This window comes from Papio anubis, chromosome 7 (assembly GCF_008728515.1).
Source record: "Papio anubis isolate 15944 chromosome 7, Panubis1.0, whole genome shotgun sequence".
In the NCBI taxonomy this organism is placed as follows: domain Eukaryota; kingdom Metazoa; phylum Chordata; class Mammalia; order Primates; family Cercopithecidae; genus Papio; species Papio anubis.
The window spans coordinates 124,312,938-124,338,194 of record NC_044982.1 but is presented as its reverse complement, the minus strand read 5'-3'; the positions used below and the strand labels follow the sequence as shown (position 1 = coordinate 124,338,194).

Sequence of the window (25,257 nt, the reverse complement as noted above, 5' to 3'; positions counted from 1 at the left end):
CCTGGTTCATCAGATATACCTGGTGAGTAAAGGAAAAGACTGAAGTAAAAATAGATTCACAGATCCCATGCCCAGGGATGCCAGATGGATGGTCTGCTGTGAGGCCTTACAATCTATATTTTTGAAAGCTTCCCTAAGTGATTTTGACAAACAGCTGGTGGGAAGCACTAATGTAGACAAGCCCTTACCAGCAATAATATCTGCTCAGATGTATTAATCTGCTTAGCAAATACCTCTAACACATACTTGTGAGACAGATCTGTCTTCTGGAACCAAGTAGATGTAAAAATTCCCAATACAATGTGTCCCCACCCCAATGTCATGATCCTTACCCTGTCTACCATGAAATCAATGGCATCAGCCATCATAGGGTCCACCGGGCCAGATGAAAAATTTCCAAGAACTATTTTTTTGAGCATAAATGCGGGCATCAGCCAAAAGCTGTAAAACACAAAGACTTCATAATTTAAACTTCCGAGACTACACATGGCAAATATTCATTGAACATTAAAGCTTTGTATTAGCTTAGGCTCTAGAAATAAAAAGTCCTAATCCCCTCCTCCAAAGAGCTCAGCATTTGGTTTTTATACACACTTTCCCAAGTTTCCAAACAGTTATGGGTTCACGTAATTAAACTTTTATTTGAGGATTTAGGATAATTATAAGTGATATTTCAAAATACATTTACTGAGATAGACATCCTGATGAGTCCAAGATTTTTTTTTTCCTTACTGGCCCTATTTCCAAGGATTAAACTATTTCCTTTGGAAAACTGAGCATTAAGAGAAATATTCTTTCCTTCTGGTTGATATTATCTTTTTACTGATTGATATTTCAAAATAGATTTCAAAAATCCCAATTTGAAAGTTATTGCAACTCCCCAAATTTGCTACTATTAGATTCAACTTGGCTAATTCAAGACAAATTGATATTTATGGATTTATTTTTTCAATTTATTATTGTTATTATTTTTGGAGACAGAGTCTCAGTTGCCCACGCTGGAAGTGCAGTGGTGTGATCTCAGCTGGCTGCAACCTCTGCCTCCCGGGCTCAAGCAATTCTCATGCCCCAGCCTCTCGAGTAGCTGGGACTACAGGTGCATGCCATCACACCCGGCTAACTTTTGTATTTTTAGTAAAGATGAGCTTTTGCAATGTTGGCCAGGCTAGTGGCAAACTCCTGGCCTCAAGTGATCCACCCACCTCAGCCTCCCACAGTGCTGGGAACACAGGCGTGAGCCACTCCTGGCCTCTTTTTATTTTTTCATTGAAACAATTAAAAAAAAATTTTTAGAGACAGGGTCTCACTCTGTTGCCCAGGCTGAAGTGCAGTATTGTGATCATAGCTCACTGTAGCCTCAAACTCCTGCTAAGTGATCTTTCCACTTTGGCCTCCCAAGTAGCTGGGACTACAGGCTCGCACTACCAGGCCTGGCTAATTTTTAAAAAATTCACTGAGCCGGGGCCAGGCGTGGCTCACGCCTGTAATCCTAGCACTTTGGGAGGCCATCCTGGCTAACACGGTGAAACCCTCTCTCCACTAAAAATACCAAAAATTAGCCGCGCATGGTGGCGCGTGCCTGTAGTCCCACCTACTCGGGAGGCTGAGGCAGGAGAATGGCGTGAGCCCGGGAGACGGAGCTTGCAGTGAGCAGAGATCGTGCCACTGCACTCCAGCCTGGGTGACAGAGCCAGACTCCCTCTCCAAAAAAAAAAAAAAAAAATTTACTGAGCCAGGTGCAGTGGCTCATGCCTGTAATCCAGCACTTTGGGAGGCCAAAGTGGGTGGATCACGAGGTCAGGAGTTCAAAACCAGCCTGGCCAAGATGGTGAAACCCTGTCTCTTACTAAAACTACAAAAATTAGCCAGGGGCTAATTTAGCCAGGCGCCTGTAATCTCAGCTACTCGGGAGGCTGAGGCAGGAGAATCACTTGAACCTGGGGGGTGGAGGTTGCAGTCAGATCGTGCCACTGCACTCTACCCTGGGCAACAGAGTGAGACTCTCATCTCAAAAAAATTTTTTTTTCTGTAGAGGCAGGGTCTTGCTATGTTGCCCAGGCTGGTCTAGAACTCCTGGACTCAAGCAATGCTCTTACCTCTGCCTCCCAAAGTGCTGGGATTATAGGTGTGGGCCACTGTGACTGGTCAGATCTTTATGGATTTCTATATATGATCTTTAGTTTATATTTATTCCATTAATTTCAACTGTTAAGAGCCATCTTGGAGGGTAAACACTAATTTCTCTAAACCTATGATGAAAATTACTTAGATGAGGTGCAAACTACCTTCTGATGCTTATTTTCATTGGGACAGCCTTGTTGGAAGTTGAGCTTCCCTCAAAAGGAACACTGAGTCACCTTCCAGTTAACTCTGTAAGTTCTCTCCCAGCCCCATCACTTTCTTATCTTTTGAAGGTGATGAGGTCTAAGTATGCTCTGTAAGGGGTAGACCCTGTTGGCTTTGCTCACTCCTGTATCCTCAGCGTGTGGCACACAGTAAGCACTCAGATACTTGACAAAAAGCAGCTCGTGTGCCAGAGCACAAACTGAATGGGGGCTGTCTTGGCAGTCTAACAATGAGAACAGCAATAAAAATCACCAAAAATAATGAGCATTATTTAGTGCATTATCTGGACAGGAAGGATTTGTAAAGTAGCTAATGTATACAAGAAATTGTTGCATGAACACTGAGTAACTACTAAGGTAACATCAGAAAAACTAAAAAATATCAGAGTGCAATCTTAAGTAGATGTGAAAACAATACTTCCCTATACATTATTTGAAAACACTGATCATACAGATGTGTTTAGTCATTGGGCTTTTTTTTTGAAATAGGGTCTTGCTCTGTCACCCAGCCTGGAGTACAGAGGCATGATTGTGGTTCACTGCAGCCTCGAACTCTTGGGCTCAAGCGATCCTCCTGCCTCAGCCTCCTGATTAGCTAGGACTGCAGCTGTGTACCATGGTATCTGGCTAATTTATTATTATTATTATTTGTAGAGATAGAAATATTATTATTATTTGTAGATTTCTTTCATTGCTAGCAAGGCGAGGCTCTAGCCTTTAAAAAAAAGTCCTGCGGCCAGCTGTATGGCATCATAGATACCCATCAATTACTTAAAATGATAAAATCAATGAAAGGATGGCTCCTAGGAAACAAGTACCCCCCTGGCTGCTCCTGAAGCATTTCCACTATTTCTTTTTTTGGTTTTTTTTTTTTTTTGAGATGGAGTTTTGCTCCTGTTGCCTAGGCTGGAGTGCAATGGCGTGATCTCGGCTCGCCGCAACCTCTGCCGCCCGGGTTCAAGTGATTCTCCTGCCTCAGCCTCCCGAGTAGCTAGGATTACAGGCATGCACCACCATGCCCAGCTAATTTTGTATTTTTAGTAGAGACGGGGTTTCTCCATGTTGGTCAGGCTGGTCTCAAACTCCCAATCTCAGGTGATCCAGCCACCTCAGCCTCCCAAAGTGCTGGGATTACAGGTGTGAGCCACTGCACCCAGCCTCATTTCCACCATTTCTGTCTTTTGGAAGAACAGACTAATATCAAGGGTCATGATGTGCAGAACATCTGTTGACAGACCAAATGCTCTAGTCTTTCCATTTGGAGAACATATCTCAAGGAAAAAAATCGGTAAGGGAAAAAACCCAGTAATTTGTACAAAGATTTACTGTAGAATGTGATGAAGAATTGGGAAAAGTCAAATGCCTAATAAAACTATGTCAGTCAATACATGGAACTGTTTACACAAAATAATAAGTGGGATAAACAGAACATGGTATTAGTTATATAGAAGTACTGAATAGAAACAGCAAAAGTGTATTAATGAATATTAAACAAAATTTAAAAATTTAGGGTAATAAAGCTGAATTTAGAGTTCATTCAATTCTTTCCTTTTGTAAAGGTAATTGTTTCTTTTTTTTTTTTTTTTTTTGAGAGGGAGTCTCGCTCTGTCGCCCAGGCTGGGATGCAGTGGCCGGATCTCAGCTCACTGCAAGCTCCGCCTCCCCAGGTTCAGGCCATTCTCCTGCCTCAGCCTCCCGAGTAGCTGGGACTACAGGCGCCCGCCACCTCGCCCGGCTAGTTTTTTGTATTTTTTAGTAGAGACGGGGTTTCACCGGGTTAGCCAGGATGGTCTCGATCTCCTGACCTCGTGATCCGCCCGTCTCGGCCTCCCAAAGTGCTAGGATTACAGGCTTGAGCCACCGCGCCCGGCCAAGGTAATTGTTTCTAATTTTAAAAGTCAAGAAACAGCCGGGCACAGTGACTCATGCCTGTAATCCCAGAACTTTGGGAGGCCAAGGTGGGCAGATCGCTTGAGCCCTGGAGTTAGAGACCAGCATGGGGCAACATGGCAAAATCCCATCTCTACAAAAAAATACAGAAATTAACCAGGTGTGGTGCCACGCATGCCTGCCTGTAGTTCCGGCTATTTGTGAGGCTGAGGTAGGAGGATCGCTTAAGCCTGGGAAATAAAGGCTGCAGTGAGCTGTGGTTGTACCATTGCACTTCAGGCTAGGTGACAGAGCAAGATTCTGTATCAAAAAAAAAAAAAAAAAGCCAAGGAAGTTGCAGAATATAGACGTAGATGTAAGCCTTCCCTTCCTAATATACCAAACACTCAAAAGCCAACATTTTCAAAATTTCACTGAACAGAAATAATAATTTTGTTCTTACCTGTTTGCAGTCCAAGTTTGGTTGAAGATAGAGGTGTCACTGAAGGAATTGCAGAGGATTAGGGAATGGACTCTAGGAGATTTGTGAGTGTATTCAGCAAATTTCTGGGCCAAAAAGCCTCCCAAAGAAGCGCCAAAAAGATGAACCTAATTATAAACAAATATGAGGCAGATCCTAAAATACTGATCAATCTTGAACATGAGTATTAAAAAGTTGCTTCAATTATCACTAACCACAGAATATGTTATCATTAGCCAATACACTAAAATATTTACAGCAGCTAGAAATTTAGAAAATATTGTATTTAAATGCAATTTACACAGTCCATCAAGATAATACAACTCTGCATCCAAGTTATATAATTTAAAAAAATATCATTCACAGATTGCATTAGAAAACAAAACCAGGCCAGGCGCAGTGGCTCATGCCTATAATCCCAGCACTATGGGAGGCTGAGGCAGGCGGATCACGAGGTCAGGAATTCAAGACCAGCCTGGCCAGCATGGTGAAACCCCGCCTCTACTAAAAATACAAAAAACTAGCCAGGCAAGGTGGTGCGTGCCTGTAGTCCCAGCTACTCAGGAGGCTGAGGTAGAGAATCACTTGAACCCGGAAGGCGGAGGTTGCAGTGAGTCGAGATCGCACCACTGCACCCCAGCCTGGGCGACAGAGTGAGACTCTGTCTAAAAAAACAAAAAAAGAAAGAAAAAAAGAAAACAAAACCAAGCCAGGGAAATATGGCAAAGGCCTGTATACTAAAAATACAAAAATTAGCCAGGCATGGTGGTATGTGCCTATAGTCCTAGCTACTTGGGAGGCTGAGGTGGGAGGATTGCTTGAGCCCAAGAGGTTGAGGCTGCAGTGAGCCATGATTGCATCACTGCACTCCAGCCTGGGTGACAGAGTGAAAGACTGTCTCAATAAAAAAAAAAAAAAAAAAAGAAAAAACCCAAAACCATTAAGTGGTTTATGTCTAAGAAAACTGTGATTCAGTAATTCCACCCCTAAACATATACCTAAGAGAACTGAAAACATATGTCGACACAAAAACTCATACATGAATGTTCATGGCAGCATTATTCATGACATCCAAAAGGTAAAAACAACCCAAATGTGCATCAGCTGATGAATGGTTAAACAAGATATGGCATATTTATAAAAATATGATTTAGTTGTAAAGAGAAACGAAGTATTGATTCTGGTTTCAACATGAATGAACCTTAAACTCATAATGCTAAGTAAAAAAAGCCAGTCAAAAAGACCACATATATGATATGATTCCACTTATGTAAAATATCTAGAATAGGCAAATCCATAGAGATAAAAAAGTAAATTAGGTTGCAGGGCTAGTAAGGGGGAAGATGAGGACCGACTGCTAATGAATATGAGGTTTTTGGCATTAAAAAAATTATAAAACATTGACTGCAGTGATGGTTGCACATACCTGGGAGTATACTGAAAAACATGGAACTGTATACTTAAAAGGGTAAATTACATGGCATATGAATTATGTTGCAATAAAGCTATTATTAAAAAATAAAAGAGGGCCAGGAGCAGTGGCTCACGCCTGTAATCCCAACACTTCGGGAGGCTGGGGTGGGCGGATCACTTGCGGTCAGCAGTTTGAGAGCAGTCTGGCCAACATGGCGAAACCCCATCTTTACTAAAGACACAAAAATTAGTCAGGCATGGTGGCACATGCCTGTAATCCCAGCTACTTTGGAGGTCGAGGCAGGAGAATCACTTGAACCCGGGAGGTGGAGGTTGCAGTGAGCCGAGATCGTGCCACTGCACTCCAGCCTGGGTGACAGAGTGAGACTTCATCTCAAAAAATAAAAAAAAATTGTATGTATGTAATTAGTTTCAGGGTACTCACTTTATCCAATTGTAAATGGTCTAAAAGTTTTCTGAATCCATCACAGAACTCAAGATGGTCCCAATAAACTGGATACTGCAACTGAAATAGTAACAATAATTTTATTTTAAAAATCATAAAAGTAAAAATGCAATTCATGTATTTGAAAAACTTAGGACTCAAACAGTGGCATTTCTCGTTTGCTCAAGCGCTGCTCCTTATTCAAAATATGTAAAAATAAGCTCTCACTTTTTACGAAACTTCATAATTCACATTTTATCTAACAGACCAAATTAAAAGAGTATAAAAAGTAAGCACATTCTAATGATATTATATGAGTAACAATTTCAATTCCCATCAATTTCCTTTCTAAACAGCTGAAAAAGTCTGGGGTTTAAGGATGAATATACCAGAACCCATCCCAGTAAAGAAATACGGTTTTCTCTTAAATCTAATTTCATTCAGAATTATGGCTCAGGAGAGATGGAAACAAAATTTGTTCTAAGGAGAGCTCCCTCTCTTTTTGGTAGCATTTCTTTAAGGGGGTATTCAGTAAAGTTGTTCCTCTTCTTTTAAATGACTTAGTTACTCTATTTCATTTATTGTACTTTGGGGTGTTTGTTTCTTGAGACAGTCTCCTCTGTTGCCCAGGCTGGAGGGCAGTGGCGCGATCTCGACTCATTCCACCTCTGCCTCCCGGGTTTGAGTGATTCTCCTACCTCAGTCTCCTGAGTAGCTGAAATTACAGATGTCCACCACCATACCCAGCTGATTTTTGTATTTTTAGTACAGACACAGTTTTGCCATGTTGGCCAAGCTAGTCTCAAACTCCTGACCTCAAGTGATCCACCTGCCTTGGCCTCCCAAAGTGTTAGAATTACAGGCACGAGCCACTACACCCAGCTTGTTTTTGAGATAGGGTCTCTCTCTCTCTCACCCAGGCTGGAGTGCATTGGCACAATTGTAAGCTCACTGCAGCCACAACCTCCTGGGCGCAAGCGATGCTCCCACCTCAGCCCCCCAGTAGCTGGAATCACAGGCATGCACCACCATGCCTGGCTAATTTTTATATATATATTTTTTGTAGAAATGGGGTTTTGCCATGTTGCCCAGGCTGGTCTTGAACTCCTGGGCTCAAGCGATTTGCCTGCCTCAAGCGATTTGACTGCCTCAGCTTCCCAAAGTGCTGGGATTACGGGTGTGAGCCAACAGAAGTACCATGCCAGGCTATTGTACTTCTGTTTGTGAAAAAGAAGTATGGTACTTGACTATATGTAGCCTGTCTATTAATGCTGGCAATGATGAGGAAAAAGAAGTACAAGTCACAAACTCATTTCTAAGGGACTCAGGTTTGTCCCCTAAGAATTCCTTTTTTTGTTGTTTGAGATGGAGTCTCACTCTGTCACCCATGCTGGAGTGCAGTGGTACGATCTCATCTCACTGCAACCTCTGCCTCCTGGGTTCAAGCGATTCTCCTGCCTCAGTCTCTCAAGTAGCTGGGACTACAGGCGTGTGCCACCACGCCCGACTAATTTTCTTTCTTTTTTGTATTTTTAGTAGAGACGGGGTTTCACTGTGTTAGCCAGGATGGTCTCGATCTCCTGACCTCGTGATCCACCCACCTCGGCCTCCCGAAGTGTTGGGATTACAGGCGTAAGCCACCGCGCCTGGTCAGGAATTCCTTTTTTATGTACATATAAAACCCACTGGCTGGGCGCAGTGGCTCACGCTTGTAATCCCACCGCTTTGGGAAGCTGAGGCAGGGGAATCACTTGAGGTCAGGAGTTTGAGACCAGCCTGGGGAACATGGTGAAACCCCATCTCTACCAAAAAAATACAAAAATTATCCAGGCATGGTGGCAGGCAGCTGTAATCCCAGCTACTGGGGAAGCTGAGGCATGAGAATTGCTTGAGCCTGGGAGGTGGAGGTTGCATGAGCCGAGATCATACTACTGCACTCTAGCTGGAGCGACAGAGCGAGTCTCCGTCACCAAAAAACAAAAACAAAAACAAAAAAAAATCCCAAAAAACCTCGTCTAACAGGCTTATTGTTTAAGCACTTAGGTTCATTTTGTTACTGATGAATCAGTGGAATGGATACTGCCAAATGAATTATGGGATCATTTTAGATTTGATGTATGACTTTTATTATTAAAATTCTATTTGTGGGTAAAACTTCCACCATGCCAAGAAAGAATGGGGAACCGATTCTCCCTAGCAGAAAGTTTGAGAATTTGAGTCAGATGATAGCCTAAAAGAAAGGGGATGATATTTTCATGGAGTCTTTAATTTATAAATATCCATGCCCACACAGGTGACAAAATTATACACAACTTAATACATACAAACAAATGTGTTCAAGCAGAACTGGAGAAACCTGAATGAGATTGGTAGATTGTAGTAATATCAATATCCTGGTTGTGATATTGTACTACAGTTTTGCAAAGGTTTGGCGGAAACTGGGGAAATGTGTAAAAAGGATATTTCTCTGAACTATTTTTTACACTGCATGTGAATCTACAATTACAACAAAAAAAATTTTAAAAAGGTCTGTGCATTGTAACTGCTAGATACTAACAAATATCAAATAAGTTCCACAACCTCATGGAGCTGAACATTCTGATCAAGACGCTGTTGACCTTTTCTTGATTAACTATCCTCCTAACGAAACAGGGAAAGCCCACAGCGAGAACCTTGAGGGCAAAGAAGAAACATCCAGCCAGAAGCCAAGGCTCTCATGATCTGCCACTGTGGAGCGAGAAACGCTGTTGGACAGCACTCCCAAGTGGGATGGGCACCTGCAGGCTGCTTGGCTCCCCCTCCCTGGCTGATCAACAGGGGCCACCAAAAATGGTAGTGTCATGTCTCAGGCTGCAGAGGGCTTGGATGAGGGCAGTTCCTACCCTGTTCTAGAATGCTGTTTGTGAAGAGGAATGACTGAAAGTCTGAACAAAGGAGGATTATGTTGCAGAGGCTCAAACATGTCATGTGACGAATGGTTAAAGAAGCTGGAGAAATTAAGCCAGAGAAGAAAAGACCCAGGAGGCCGGGCGCGGTGGCTCAAGCCTGTAATCCCAGCACTTTGGGAGGCCGAGGCGGGTGGATCACAAGGTCAGGAGATCGAGACCATCCTGGCTAACACCGTGAAACCCTGTCTCTACTAAAAAAATACAAAAAACTAGCCGGGCGTGGTGGCGGGTGCCTGTAGTCCCAGCTACTTGGGAGGCTGAGGCAGGAGAATGGCATGAACCCGGGGGGCAGAGCTTGCAGTGAGCCGAGATCGCGCCACTGCACTCCAGCCTGGGACACAGAGCAAGAGTCTGTCTCAAAAAAAAAAAAAAAAAAAAAAAAAAAAAGAAAAGACCCAGGAGAAAAGCAGCAGGTGGTGGTGATGACAACTGTTTTCTCAAGTAAGAGATGGGCTCTCAGGAGGAAGAGGAACTGATTTCTTTTGTGTGGCCTCAGTTGGTGGTAACCTCAGTAGAACTTTCAGTTACCTTCCAAGAGAAGACATGTGACATGCTTTTTCACCCCTTCAACAGTAAATAACACACACTCACAGCAGCACTCCCACCGGGAGTACCACTTACAAGTGAATACTGCAGGCGACTGCCAGCTAAAAAGGCTGTCTCCTTCCTGGGAAATTAGGAGACCAACCTCCTGACCAACCTGTGTCGTTACAGTGGAAGCATGCCAAAAAAAAAAAAAAAAAAAAAAAAGAAAAATCAGTCACCAGGAAGAGTGCCTTTCCCACACACTTTTCTCCCAGAGAAGACTCAAGAATGATCAGTGGGAAACTGGATTTAGACCAAACTCGGCTATAAAGTAATAATCAGGAACAAAAAACTTCCTAACCAAATGCTAACATATGAGCTAGTTAATGAATCTCACCTCAAATATCAAAGATTTACACGAAAAGCCAGCTTTTCAGTCACTTGTGTGTTAGCTAATCCCTTTGTTGTCTAATATTCCATGCTCAGCAACCCTGGAAGCAGTGCTGTGATAAAACGAGGAGCAGAAACAGAGCCAGGAGACGGAGCTCAGTTCCTCCCTCCACCACTTACTGGCTGTGTGAGCCAGACCTCAGTTTCTTCATCTGTAAACAAGGACAACACTTCCAACCACTCCGAGTTGAGAGAAGGGTATCAGAAGAGAATGCACATAAACGCTGGGCATGGAGAGGCTGCCAATAGAGGTTTGTTCCTTCTGAATCTCTGTGTGACTGTGGACTCACACCAGCCTCCTTCAAAAGGCTTCATCTCACATATTAAAATAGGCAAACAATATCTTTCCTCAATTAAAAAAAACTGCCCGGCCGGGCACAGTGGCTCATGGCTGGAATCTCAGCACTTTGTAAGGCTGAGGCAGGTGAATCATGAGGTCAGGAGTTCGAGACCAGCCTGGCCAACATGGCGAAACCCCGTCTCTACTAAAAATACAAAAAATTAGCTGGGCATAGTGACGGGCACCTGTAATCCCAGCTACTCAGGAGGCTGAGGCAGGAGAATTGCTTGAACCTGGGAGACGGAGGTTGCAGTGAGCTGAGATCGCGCCACTGCACTCCAGCCCTAGGCGACAGAGTGAGACTCCGTCTCAACAAACAAACAAACAAACAAACAAACTGTGCCTATTACTATAGCTGATCAGAGACAGAAGCGCACACACACACACACACACACACACAAACCCACAAAACGTCGGTCTACATTTTAATACTGAATCAGTAATACTTACAGCGATAACCCGGTAACCCCATCCAGTCAGAGCCAAAATCTGCCGGAAAAAGACATCTGCAGTTCCACTGACAGGGGGCAGGAATATGAGAGGACACCTGATACTTCGGGGGCCTGCGTCATAGAGCGACCATATCTTACTGTCATCATCATCTACGATAATCTGGAGGGAAATTTGAAAGAAAAAAGTGGAAAATCTTATAAATTCACTTTTTATGTTATTTTACACTGTCATTTCACTGACAATTTTAACACTACTGCCTTGTCTGTTACAAGGTAACCTGAAGCTCACACCAGATTAGCATGCATGACAGACTCCTCTAGTCTCCTTTTCTTTCCTCAGGGCTAAATATTCCACAGAACTACTTAGAACTACTTTATAATCTTCCAGAGGGCTGCTGCTTCTCTGTTTCTTCCCCCCCACCCTTTTTCTTTTTTTGAGACAGAGTCTCGCTCTGTCGCCCAGGTTAGAGTGCAGTGGCGTGATCTCGGCTCACCGCAACCTCCACCTCCCAGGTTCAAGCGATTCTTGTGCCTTAGCCTCCAACGTAGTTGGGATTATAGGCATGTGCCACCACACCCAGCTAATTTTTGTATTTCTATTAGAGACAGGGTTTCCCCACGTTGGCCAGGATGGTCTTGAACTTCTGACCTCAGGTGATCTGCCTGCATCAGCCTCCCAAAGTGCTAAGATTACCGGCGTGAGCCACCACATCTGGCTGCTTCCCTCAGTTTCTACCTTTCCCATCCATCCACAACAATAGGAAGAAATCTATTTTGCTTAACATTAAACAGTGAACTCTGTACAAGGCATCTTATTTCTTCCCACATTTCTGGTTGTGTGTGTGTTTAAGAACGTGTCTGTACAAGGAGGGCAGTCTGCAGTCATTCTGCAGTGCTGACCCAGAGGACTGGCTGGGATGTGCAGGGTCAGAGTATGAACAGGGGAGCTGATGGGGAGACAAGGCTCCTAGCTCGTGTCTCTATCCATCTGGATAGGTGGGTAGAGACAGCACCAGCTCAGGAGATGCTTCAGGAGCCTCTCTAAACCAAGCCTTTGGGGAGTTGTGGGGGAGACTCTGCTACAGAAGGGGAACAAGGCAGGTCTATGTGTCACTCTCCTGGGAGAATACGTCAAACCAGTAGGGGTTAGGGAGTGGCACAGAGAGAAACTGGCTTTTTGGTGAAAAGCGGGTAGGAAGGAGGAAGGTAATCAGAAACCTTCCTGATGGAGTGGTTCTTGACCTAACATGACAGGGAAATAATGAGCACTGGAAGAGCTGAGGGGGCCAGGCATGGTGGCTCACGCCTATAATCTTAGCACTTTGGGAGGTCAAGGCAGGCAGATTACCTGAGGTCAGGAGTTTGCGACCAGCCTGGCCAACATGGTGAAACCTTGTCTCTACTAAAAATACAAACATTAGCTGGGTATGGTGGCACATGCCTTTAATCCCAGCTACTGGGGAAGCTGAGGCAAAAGAATCACTTGAACCTGGGAGGCGGAGGTTGCAGTAAGCTGAGATCGGGCTCCAGCCTGGACAACAGAGCAAGACTCTGTCTTAAAAAGAAAAAAAAAAAAAAAGGAAGAAAGAAAACAATGTGCTGAGGGCCAGGCGTGATGGCTCACGTCTGTAATCTCAGTGTTTTGGGAGGCAAAAGGCAGGACTGCTTGAGGCCAGGAGTTTGAGACCAACCTGGGCAACATAGTGAGATCCCCATCTCTACAAAAAATGAAAAAATTAACCAGGTGCGATGGTACACACCTATAGTCCCAGCTACTTGAGAGGCTGAGACACAACAATTGCTTGAGCCCAGGAGTTCGAGGCTGCATTGAGCTATATGATCGCACAACACTCCAGCCCAAGCAACAGAGGGAGATCCTGTCTCTCTCTCTTTTTTTCTTTTTTTTTTTTTTTTGAGATGGAGTCTCACTCTGTAGCCCAGGCTGGAGTGCAGCGGCACGATCTCGGCTCACTGCAACCTCTGCCTCCCAGGTTCAAGCAATTCTCCTGCCTCAGCCTCCCAAGTAGCTGAGATTACAGGCACGTGCTCCCATGCCCAGCTAATTTTTTGTACTTTTAGTTGAGACGGGGTTTCACCATATTGGTTAGGCTGGTCTTGAACTCCTGACCTCATGATCCACCTGCCTTGGCCTCCCAAAGTGCTGGGATTACAGGCATGAGCCACTGTGCCCAGCCCATTTAAAGATCTTGTCTCTTTAAAATAAATAAATAAATAAAAAAATAAAAATACAACAACACTCCAGCCTGAGCAACAGAGGGAGAGATCCTCTCTCTTTAAAAAAAAAAAAGAAAAAGGAGGCCGGGCGCGGTGGCTCAGGCCTGTAATCCCAGCATTTTGGGAGGCCGAGACGGGCGGATCACGAGGTCAGCAGATCGAGACCATCCTGGCTAACACGGTGAAACCCCATCTCTACTAAAAATACAAAAAAAAAATTAGCCGGGCGCGGTGGCGGGCGCCTCTAGTCTCAGCTACTCCGGAGGCTGAGGTGGGAGAATGGCGTGAACCCGGGAGGCGGAGCTTGCAGTGAGCCGAAATAGCGCCACTGCACTCTAGCCTGGGCAACAGAGTGAGACTCTGTCTCAAAAAAAAAAAAAAAGAAAAAGAAAAAGGAAAGAAAAAAAAGGCAAGCTGAGGCAAGTCAAGTGCTCAGCAGAGTCTGGCAAATGTTAAGTGTCCTAGAAGTATTAGTTATTATTATTATTCACTGCATCCTAGTTTAATTTTTGTTTTCTCTGACTTTTGGTGGTATTTAGAAAAGTACATTAACTGCTTGAACATTTGACAATGCAAATCAGTATTTGTTCTACTTTTATATTAAAAAACTCAAGGCCTCCAGGCTGTGTTTTCTGAGAGCTCCTCACTAGCAGGGCTATGGACTCCACAGTGTCACTGTGTGCATGGCAGCACACTAACCAGGGTCACTCACTGGCATCACTAGGAGCAGACAAATGGAGCAAGGCAAAGTCCATAGAGGCCTCACAGTTCCCCTTTGGACTTCCGCAGGTCACAGATGGTGATAATGTATCTCATGCTCATGTTTTTGCCCTGTACATTTTGCCACTCACTTTTTTGCTTTTTTTTTTCAAGACAGGGTCTGGCTCTGTCACCCAGGCTGGAGTGCAGTGGCACGATCACAGCTCACTGCAGCCTTGACTTCCTGGGCTTAAGCAATCCTCCCATCTCAGCCTCTTGAGTATCTGGGACTATAGGCGTGCACCAACATGCCCAGTTAATTTTTTCTAGTTTTTGTAGAGAAAGGGTCACGTCACATTGCCCAGGCTGGTCTCAAATTCCTAGGCTCAAACAATCCTCCTGCCTCCGCCTTCCAAAGTGCTGGAATTATAGGTGCATAGCACCACACCTGGTTAATTTTTTCATCTTTTTATAGAGACAGGGTTTCACTATGTTGCCCAGACTGGTCTCAAACTCCTGGCCTCAAGTGATCCTCCTAGGTCTCTAAAGTGCTAGGATTACAGGCATGAGCCATCACAAACAGCTGCAAAAGATCTTAAGATCACTGGATTCTAACACTTCTGCAAGGGAATCAGCAACGGTTTTACTCTACTCAGTGACTTGAATTGCCTTTGTCTAGTGTGATCCCCAAACTCTGGGATTAATTTGGGAAGCAGAGTCAATACTCAATGGCAATATAAGTATTTAGGACTTTCAAACATCCCAGGAAAATAAAGCTTCCAGAAGATGACTGTGGCAGAATGAGTATGTCACTGCAAACAGAAGCTCTATAACGTGACCCCATTCTTAAATCTGAGGAACAGGAATATAATCTGACTGTACTTACTATATAGTTGCTATAAACTTTCCACTAAACTATATAGAAGAGTACATACATACCTGCTTGCTTGTATATATAAAAGCAATTGTAAAAAATGAGTACAGGCTGGGCGCGGTGGCTCACGCCTGTAATCTCAGCACTTTGGGAGGCCAAGGTGGGTGGAGGAGTTGTGGTCAGGAGTTCGAGACCAGCCTGGCCAACATGGTGAAACTCTGCCTCTCCTAAAAATACAAAATTAGCTGAGTGTGGCAGCCCATGCCTGTAATCCCAGCTACTTGGGAAGCTGAGGCAGGAGAATCACTTGAACCTGGGAAGCAGAGGTTGCAGTGAGCTAAGATCACGCAGTACACTGCACTCCAGTCTGGGCGGCAGAGCGAGACTCCATCTCAAAAATAAATAAAAATAAATAAATAATAAATAAATAAAAATGACTACAGTTATACCTGCTTTCACTCTAAAATGAGTCTCAAAAGTTGACTGTACGTGACAGGGAAGGGGTGAACTTCATCCTCTGCAACCCAGAGTCATGAAACTTGGCAGTAACCTTTCCTCTCAAACACTACTAAGACATGACATCTAGATCACACACAAAAACAATACAAGATTTTGCAAATAAGAGGTATAGTAAAACCATACATACCTTTTTAAGGGGAACTGTACCTCTAAACCAATTATAATCAGGAGAGACTTTAATCTCTCCCATGATTAGCTGAAATGGAGGTTAATCCTGAAATAAAAGCATGTGATATTTCATGTCAAGAATTCATGTTTACATCAGAACTAAATGTAGAGTCTGATCTAGCTATACCAATAATATTTTAAAGAAGAAAACCAAGGAAACTGCCTATTTTTCAGTATATACTCAAACTACAGAAAAACAATTTGGTGAAATACTACAATCACAGAATCAGAAGGGCGCTTTTTTTTTTGAGACAGTCTCACTCTTGTTGCCCAGGTTGGAGTGCAGTGGTGCGATCTCGGCTCACTGCATCCTCCACCTCCTGGGATTCAAGTGATTCTCCTGCCTCAGCCTCCTGAGTATCTGGGACTACAGGTGCCCACCACCACACCCAACTAATTTTTGTATTTTCAGTAGAGATGGGGGTTCACCATGTTGGCCAGGCTGGTCTCGAACTCCTGACCTCAGGTGATCCACCCACCTCAGCCTCCTAAAGTGCTGGGATTACAGGAGTGAGCCACCGTTCCGGGCTACCAGAAGAGCTTTTAAAGAAATTATTCCAACGCTCTTAGTTCTTCCAGAAAAGGAATCTGGTCTAGAAAATTTAAATGACTTACCCGAGATCACATGGCAATGCTAGGACCAGATGTGAGACAGCCTTTTCTGACACCATACTTCCTAACTTAGTTCTCAACTGCAATACCATCAGCTATCTTTTGACATAACCTTAAGAATCCCTTTAATAAAGATGCTCCTGTCTGATTATAGGGATAGTCCATGCTAGAGAAAGGAGTTGATGTTTTTTTACTTTTTAAATTTTTGAGACAGAGTCTTGCTCTGTTGTCCAGACTGCAGTTCAGTGGCACAATCACAGCTCACTGCAGCCTTGACCTCTGAGGCTCAAGCGGTTACCCCAACCTCAGCCTCCTGAGTAGCTGAGACAATGGGTGCACACCACCATGACAGGTGAATTTTGTATTTTTTGTAGAGATGGGGGCCTCCCTATGTTGTCCACACTGGTCTCGAATTCCTGGGCTCAAGCAATCCTCCCATCTCACCTACCAAAGTGCTGGGATTACAGGTGTGAGCCACCACACCTAGCCTAGAGAAAGAACTTTAAATTAAGCCTGCTTCCTGATAAATTCACAATACACCATAAATCTAACTGTAATTGCACATAACCAGAAATTCACATGTAGTTCCTTTTTTTTTTTTTTTTGAGACAGAGTCTCACTCTGTCGCCCAGGCTGGAGTGCAGTGGCGCAATCTTGGCTCACTGCAACCTCCGCCCTCCGAGTTCAAGCGATTCTCCTGCCTCAGCCTCCCGAGTGGCTGGGATTAAAGGCTCTTGCCACCGCGCTCGGCTAATTTTTTGTACTTTTAGTAGAGACAGGGTTTCACCATCTTGGCCAGGCTGGTCTTGAGCTCCTGACCTCATGATCCATCCACCTCATGATCTTTGGCCTCCCAAAGTGCTGGGATTACAGGCATAAGCCACCGTGCCCGGCCTACATGTAGTTCTTAATACAAAATACAGACAAATTTGTCACTCATATGGACATGATTAAAAGTTACACAAGGTCCTCTGAAAGATCCATAATGTAAACCTGAAGGCACCGTAAGTAGCAACAAAATGAAACATTCGCCTTTAGGAAAAAATGTGTAGTCTTTTGTTGTGAGCTTAGTGACTTCTGGTTTTCATAGCTCTGTGACCTTAGATAAGTCTTGATCCTTTTGGAGTTTGTTTTCTCATCTATGACTATGTTACTACTGTGTCCCCAAAGCTCAGATCAGTGCTTGGCACATAGCAGGCATTATCTGTTGATGAAATGAATAACTACATTCTAAGAAGAATGAACTGGGCCATCCTCCTAACCCTGGCATCTGTGAGCTTTGGTCTAGCTGAACATCCTCAACTAAAAGGCTGCCCCTCTTTGCTCAGGCATCTGTGCTATGTCATAACAGGAAACTGAAATTATAGTTCCCTGTTGCAGATTCTTATTGCCAAGTGAGGAAATTCCACCAGGAAGAATTCAAATATTTGCTTTGTACCACTTCCTCTACCTCAAGAGCAAGCCTTGATCTTAGCACGGCTAACATGAGGTTGAGACTCCAGGACCTAACTCCCGGGCTGACTCTGAACTGTTGTTTTAGAGGGAGTTCTCTGGACTGGCAAGGAACAGGGATTCTAAACTCAATGGAACTCTTCCTTGGTGGCCCTCGAGATCTGCTCCCTCAGGAACACAGAACCCTCAGTAGACTCAACTGTGACCTTGGAGACATACTAAGCTGAACCCCGAGGAGACAGCAGATGTAGACATTCCAACACTAAACTTGATTTACAACCTTGACATTGTGATAATGGTCTCTCCTCTCAAAGCTAAGATGGTAATTTTAGAAAAGTTTGTTAAAATCATAAGTTGCTTCACAGTACTAAGAAAATCATCATCCAGTCTTACACTGAAACTTAGTGCGCACAGATAGTTATTCATACTGAAATAAAGAAAATAATTCTTTGTATATCCATTTTATCTTAAATATTAATATGTTAAGGCCAGGCACAGTGGCTCACGCCTGTAATCCCAGCATTTTGGGAGGCTGAGGTGGGCGGATCACGAGGTCAGGAGTTCAAGACCAGCCTGGCCAAGATAGTGAAACCCTGTCTCTACTAAAAATACAAAAATTAGCCTGGCGTGGTGGCATGCGCCTGTAGTCCCAGCTACTTGGGAGGTTGAAGCAGGAGAATCACTTGAACCCAGGAGGCAGAGGTTGCGGTGAGCCAAGATCGTTCCACTGCACTCCAGCCTGGGTGACAAAGCGAGACTCCATCTCAAAAAAACAAAAAAAAATATGTTAAAAAGTTTTGCCAGGCACGGTGGCTCACGCCTGTAATCCCAGCATTTTGGGAGGCTGAGGCAGGTGGATCACCTGAGATCAGGAGTTCAAGACCAGTCTGACCAACATGGCGAAACCTCGTCTCTACTAAAAATACAAAAAAAATTAGCCAGGCATGGCGGTGGCCGCCTGTAATCCCAACTACTCGTGAGGCTGAGGCAGGAGAATCGCTTGAACCCAGGAGGCGGAGGTTGCAGTGAGCCAAGATTGCACTCCAGCCTGGGTGACAGAGTGAGAGTCCGTCTCAAAAAAAAAAAAAAAAAAAAATCTAAGCCATTTTAAGTATAGGCTTTCTCTAAGCTGATTATAACTTTTAATTGAAAGCAACTAGCACATATACTTAATTCTGGAATATTTTCTACCTGGACAGACTTGAAATACTCCTATATCATCTAAATACTTCTTAATGGAGACATTTCCTAGTATTGCATTATTAGAAACAATCTACTCTAAAGGAGGGAAAATAAAAAACATGTTTAGCAAATAACATCTACTTAACAGATTTATAAAACACTTTAGCTAACTAAAGCCAGAAAGTGTGCTTCTAGAGTCACAAAACGGGATAAAATAAAACATTCATAGCTTTGGAATCAGTTGCAATGCACAAACCAAACCACCATACAAATACACACAGACACAGGCACACATATTCACGTGGTCATCCTCTTCTTTCCCAAAGCAGTAAATAGAAAGATGTTCCTTACCAACAGTCTTCAGAATAATTCACAACCACTTCACTATGCCAACGTGTTAAAAGTAATCTTACAAGATGGAGAGACTCCACTCCTCTGTGACTAAATTTCTGTAGAGACAAGTAATTTTAACACTTGCGCTAGTTTGGCAGTACACGAAAGGTAAAATGGATACCAAATGTTGCATCTGACCAACTGACGTCTAAGGAAAAAAAGATCACTGCTGCAAAGGGAAAGCAGCTGTGAGTGGTATGAATAGGAAAGTTTGTTCTCCTAGCTCTCTTTCATCCACCAAGGGGGTATACTTTTCCAAGTCATAACAGGAATATTCTGTATATGGCAAAGGTTAACTGAGATTGTGACCAAACTGGTCAGTACTGAATAAGAATGAATGTGGATCATGAGCTCAAAACTGATTTGATCTCTCATGATTTTGTTCCTCACAAAAACAAAAGCACCTGTTCATGCTGGTGGGAAAAGGACCACAGTATTAGCCTCAATCTTGCCTAAGGAAACCCCTCTTCAGGGTGTGCTGTGGACTCCCTGTCTTCTCTGGCCCTTGTGCTGCTGGACAATAAAAACTGCCAGTTGTGGCTGGGTGCAGTGGCTCACGCCTATAATCCCAGCACTTTGGGAGGCTGAGGCGGGTGGATCACCTGAGGTCAGGAGTTTGAGACCAGCCTGGCCAACACGGTGCAGCCCCGTCTCTACTAAAAACACAAAATTAGCCGGGCTTGGTGGCGCATCCCTGTAATCCCAGCTAAGCAGGAAGCTGAGACAGAAGAATCACTTGAACCCGGGAGGCAGAGGTTGCGGTGAGCCGAGATCGCATCATTGCACTCCAGCCTGGGCAACGAGAGCGAAACTCCATCTCAAAAAAACAAACAAAACGACAACAACAAAAAAAAAACAAATTAGCTGGGCGTGGTAATGGGCGCCTGTAATCCCAGCTACTTAGGAGGCTAAGGCAGGAGAGCTTGAACCTGGGTGACGGGGGTTGCAGTGAGCTGAGATCGCACCACTGCACTCCAGCCTGAGTGACAGAGTGAGACTCTGTCTCAAAAAACAAACAAACAAACAAACCTGCCAGTTGTGACTATGCCCCTATCGCTCAGGGCTTCAACAGAACCTGCCACTTTAAAGTCAACAAAATCACCTTTATCAATGTTTAAGTCACATAACCAGCATAACTAGTCAGAGGTTTCTGCTACTTTATTTCAATCTATAGTTGACATGCATTATGGACAATCCGTGATTATAAATATTAGCCATGACAAAATATTAGAAGCGGAGAGTCTCTGGGCGATGCAACTGGCTTTTTAATGCACCTCTCCATCCCTCACCACAGAAGTACACAGCTATCCTTTTCTTAGATCTCTTCAGGGGAGAGCTATCCCTCTTTTCTTCATTGCATTATCTCTAAACCTTACAGGAGGAAAAGCTGCCTACCTAACATCTGTGACATCTCTTCTCACGCTCTTGGTATAAAAGCTTTTGGAATTTGGACACAGCTTATTAAGTTACTCCTCAGTGGCTGGGCGCAGTGGCTCACGCCTAGTAATCCTAGCACTTTGGGAGGCCAAGGCGGGCGGATCACGATGTCAGGAGATCGAGACCATCCTGGCTAACACGGTGAAATCCCCTCTCTACTGAAAATACAAAAAATTAGCCGGGCGTGGTGGCGGGCGCCTGTAGTCCCAGTTACTTGGGAGGCTGAGGCAGGAGAATGGCGTGAACCCGGGAGACAGAGCTTGCAGTGAGCCGGGATCGGGCGACCGCACTCCAGCCTGGGTGACAGCGCGAGACTCCGACTCAAAAAAAAAAAAAAAAATTTAAAAAAAAAAAAAAAAGTTACTCCTCAATTTGTTGAATCTTTGTGCCAAAAGGAGCTGAACCAGTGTAGGTGGAGACAAAGGAAGCAGCATAAATGTCTAACTTATAACTCCTCAGGAAAACGAGAAGAGGAAAAATGAGACACTCCGGTCCCGCTCTGTTCCTCATTCCCCGTTCACAAACCTCACGCCTGGCCCACACTCAGCAACAACAAAGACATCTGTCACTTTCAGGCCGAGGTGCTGTCTCCAAAATTACTGACCTCTGCTCAGAATTCTTAAAAGTTTGCTGAGAAAAAAAAAAAAAATGTCCCTGGGCTGCAGTCGTGTAGCCCGAGGATGGGTTTACAGGAGGATGCCCCGGTTAAGCCCTCTGCCGCCCCCACCTCCCGCTGGAGACTCATACACAGCTCCCTGCCAGTCCCACCGGTGACAGCTACACAAAGGCAGGGTCGCAAGCACACCGACCACCCCACAGCCCACACTCGGCCCCAGACACACACTCACAAGGGCACGTGATCACGTGAGTGGTCACATGGACCGGCCCACTCAGAACATACTCACAAAGTCACACCAACCAAAGCAGCCACGCGCCATACACACACCTACAACCCCGCATACCGCACACCCAGCCGCTTCCCAGGGCTTCGCCCACCCTCACCTGCCGTGGCCGCCCCCACGTCCCTTCCCCTCCTTCCAGAGGCCGCTCTTCGCTCCAGTACGAGCGCGGGCCGTGGAGGCGGCTGGGCCCCAGTCGGGGCGGGCGACCGAGAGCTCGGGACTCGCGGGCGCAGCAGGCCGTGCAGAGAGAGCAGGAGGCCGGCCTCTGAGGGGCGGGGCGCGTGGCCGAGCGAGCTCGGGCCGGCGCGCTCCCCACTTCCGAACCGCCGCTCAGCGGGCGCGAGACTCCCGCTTCCGGGTTCTGAGGGGGCGGGGCCACGTCGCGAGGAAGGGGCGGTGCTGCGTGGCTCCGGCGGTCGCCACGGCGACGGGAGCGGGGGGCGGCTCCGTGGGATCCTCGGCGGCGGCGGGCGTTGGGAGAGGGCTGAATTACCTGTGGCTCAGCCCTAGTTCTCCTGTCTGACCTGCGTACCCAGGAGAATGGGGCGCCTGGCCCCTTGGGACCTGCTTCTGCTTTCAGTTCGCGTTTACAACTTTGGAGGGACACCTTTGGGTTCCAGGCTTTGGTGAACAGAACTTTGTATACTCTTTTCTTAGGAACATTTTTTTTCCTTTGGCACAACCGTAGACGCTCTCCGTTAGTCTTCCACTCAAAGTCCCCACTTCCCTTTTGACGTTCTGGGGATTTCTGGGAACGTACGCCCACCTATCTTCCTGTTCCTTCATCATTTTTCCCTTAAAATCAGAGAGAATATTAATACACTTATAATCATTGTTCTTAAGGTGTCGCAGACGTCACGACTCTTTTTTTTTTAGTAAAATATTTCTGAAATTATGATAAGGTGAATAACATGTAAATCTCCTTGTTTTGAATTTTTTTAAGGGATCCTGCAACAAGGTCCTGTTGAAAGTGCTTCTCTCTAATATGTTTTAGGGAAGCTTGTACCCTGTTTTAGGGCCTGTAGACTTTGCCCTTACCTAGGCAACTGTTTATGGGATTAAGGTCAGGGAAGATTCCAACTAAATTGCATCCTACTTAATTATCACTTCTGCCCCCTGGCTCAGGAGCCTTGGGTTCCACTCTAGAACTTGGACAAATCCCAAAAGCATTTCCCAAGAGCACGGTGACATACTTACCTTTTTCTTTTTCTTTCTTTCTTTTTTTTTCTCTAAATCACTTCTTTCGGAGTTGCAAGTCAGTTGCAGGAAGTCATCTTTTATTGTAAGCACCACATAGATGTATAGAGCATGTTTCCATGGAGTATTTTAACTTGGGGGCCTTTTCTCCAATATTTGGAATCGTTCAATGGGTGGAATAACTTGCAAACTACTGGTTGTCTGTGAAACTGGTTATGGATATTCATTACATTAGTTGTCTATTTTCCCAGGTGGTCTCGAAGCTTCAATCTAGAGCAAAGGGAATAGAGTGATTCAACCAGTGAGTTAGCACATGATTAGCGCATAAACAATAGGTACTGAATGTATATTGATTGTAATCCCGGCACTTTGAGAAGCCAAGGTGGATGGATCGCTTGAGCCCAGGAGTTCAAGACCAGCCTGAGCAACATGGGAGACCGTGTCTCTACAAAAACATACAAAAATTAGCTGGGCGTGGTGGCGCACGCCTATAGTCCCAGCTACTCAGGAGGCTGAGATGGGAGAATCTGTTAAGCTCAGAGGTCGAAGCCACTGCACCACACCCTAGGTGACAAAGTGAGAGACCTCGTCTACCCCCACCAAAAAAGTGTATTGAATGAATAAATGAGTGGAATAAATAAATCTATCCACATTTCCTCATTTATTCCTAAAACTGTATTCCTTAGAACCCACATCCCTAGCCCCCACTTAGTAACAGCTTTAATGAGACCTAGTCTGTGGATATGCCCGTATGTTAAAAGTCATTGTTCTGTTAGTGTGGTAGTAAACTTTAACTTGACAAGTGATAATAAAAAAAAAAAACACTATGTAGATATGTTTTGTTACATATCAACTTTTATTACAATGTAGACCAATCCAAAAACAATAAATGTTTTAATTGTTTCAGAAAGGGAACCCATGGTCATGTTTGTGTCCTCAGTTGTTCCATAACACATGGCAAGCACATTGTCCATTTCCTAATCCCAACAAAGAACATTTAATATCTGTGAATTCCAGTCGAATTGTAATGCACAAATGCAGGCAGCAAACTTTTGATTCAGGCAGGTCCCAGTGCAGGCTGACCTGGTGGACATGGCTGTAAGGATTTGCAGCTGTTGTCGCTGGGGTCTGCCAAATGGTTCCCACAGCACAATTTATCTGTGAGAATCTCACAGAAAAACTGGAATGTTCACAAAATATGCTGTGAACACCAATCAAAGTAAACAGATGGTCAGCTGGCTCTCATAATTGCCCAAACCCAAGCTCTGTCCCTCTTAATTTATCTTTTCACAGGATAATATTTGTTTCAAAACACACAAAATAATCCCAGATCCAGAAATATCTCTCTGCATGGGTATATATAACTGAATGCACTTTTTTTCTTTTTCTTTCTTTTTTTTTTTTTTCAAGACAGAGTCTTGCTCTATCGCCAGGCTAGAGTGCAGTGGCACATCTCAGCTCACTGCAACCTCCACCTCCCAGGTTCAAGCAATTCTCCTGCCTCAACCTCCTGAGTAGCTGGGTCTACAGGTGCCTGCCACCACACCCAGCTAATTTTTGTATTTTTAGTAGAGACGGGGTTTCACCATGTTGGCCAGGATGGTCTCGATCTCTTGACCTCGTGATCTGCCCGCCTCAGCCTTCCAAAGTGCTGAGATTACAGGCGTGAGCCACTGCGCCCGGCCGTGAATGCACTTTTTTAAATGTTTGGAGAGATATGTACCAAGCAGCAGAGTGATTACCTCTGAGGAAGGAACTGGGGATGGAGGGAGTGGTGAAGAAATTTGACTTTGGATTTAATAGTTGAGTTTATATTAAAATGTATTCATATATTATCTGTTTGATCAAAATAATCAAAAGCAGCCAGGCTCAGTGGCTCATACCTGTAATCCCAGCACTGAGGGAGGCCCAGGCGGGTGGATCTCTTGAGGTCAGGAGTTTGAGACCAGCCTGGCCAACATGGCGAAACTCCCATCTCTACTAAAAATAGAAAAATTAGCCGAGTATGGTGGTGGTGGTGCACACCTGTAATCCCAGCTACTCAGGAGGCTGAGGCAGGAGAATCACTTGAACCCACCTGGGTGGCGGCAGTTGCAGTAAGCTGAGATCATGCCACTGCACTCCAGGCTGAGTGACAGAGTAAGACTCTGTCTCAAATAATAATAATAATAAAAAGCAACTATATTTCTGTAATTCCTCTGCTATAAATCCTTCAATAACTCCCCACTGCCTTCAAGCTAAAGTTCAAGGTATGCAGAGTAGAGCAGGTCTGGCTCTTGACTCAGCTCTCTGTGGGGCCAACGTGCTCTAGTCGTGCCA

General features: G+C 44.7%; 1 protein-coding gene across 2 annotated transcripts in view; it reads right to left on the bottom strand.

The window, feature by feature from the left end:
* The window catches only part of SPG21 (SPG21 abhydrolase domain containing, maspardin), a 28,504-nt gene extending 6,391 nt beyond the window's left edge, over positions 1–22,113 (bottom strand). Inside the window, exons 1-7 of one of the 2 annotated variants that reach the window (XM_009210405.4) lie at positions 21,842–21,941; positions 19,361–19,458; positions 15,723–15,809; positions 11,267–11,428; positions 6,554–6,634; positions 4,678–4,823; positions 333–441 (exon numbers count right to left, since the gene is read on the bottom strand). In XM_009210405.4, the coding sequence (XP_009208669.1) occupies positions 333–441; positions 4,678–4,823; positions 6,554–6,634; positions 11,267–11,428; positions 15,723–15,785 (561 nt within the window). In that variant the 5' untranslated portion in view covers positions 15,786–15,809; positions 19,361–19,458; positions 21,842–21,941. Of the gene's footprint in view, positions 1–332; positions 442–4,677; positions 4,824–6,553; positions 6,635–11,266; positions 11,429–15,722; positions 15,810–19,360; positions 19,459–21,841 lie in introns of both variants that reach the window. The other variant, XM_003901059.3, reaches the window with a different exon arrangement.
* Positions 22,114–25,257: the final 3,144 nt, after the last annotated feature.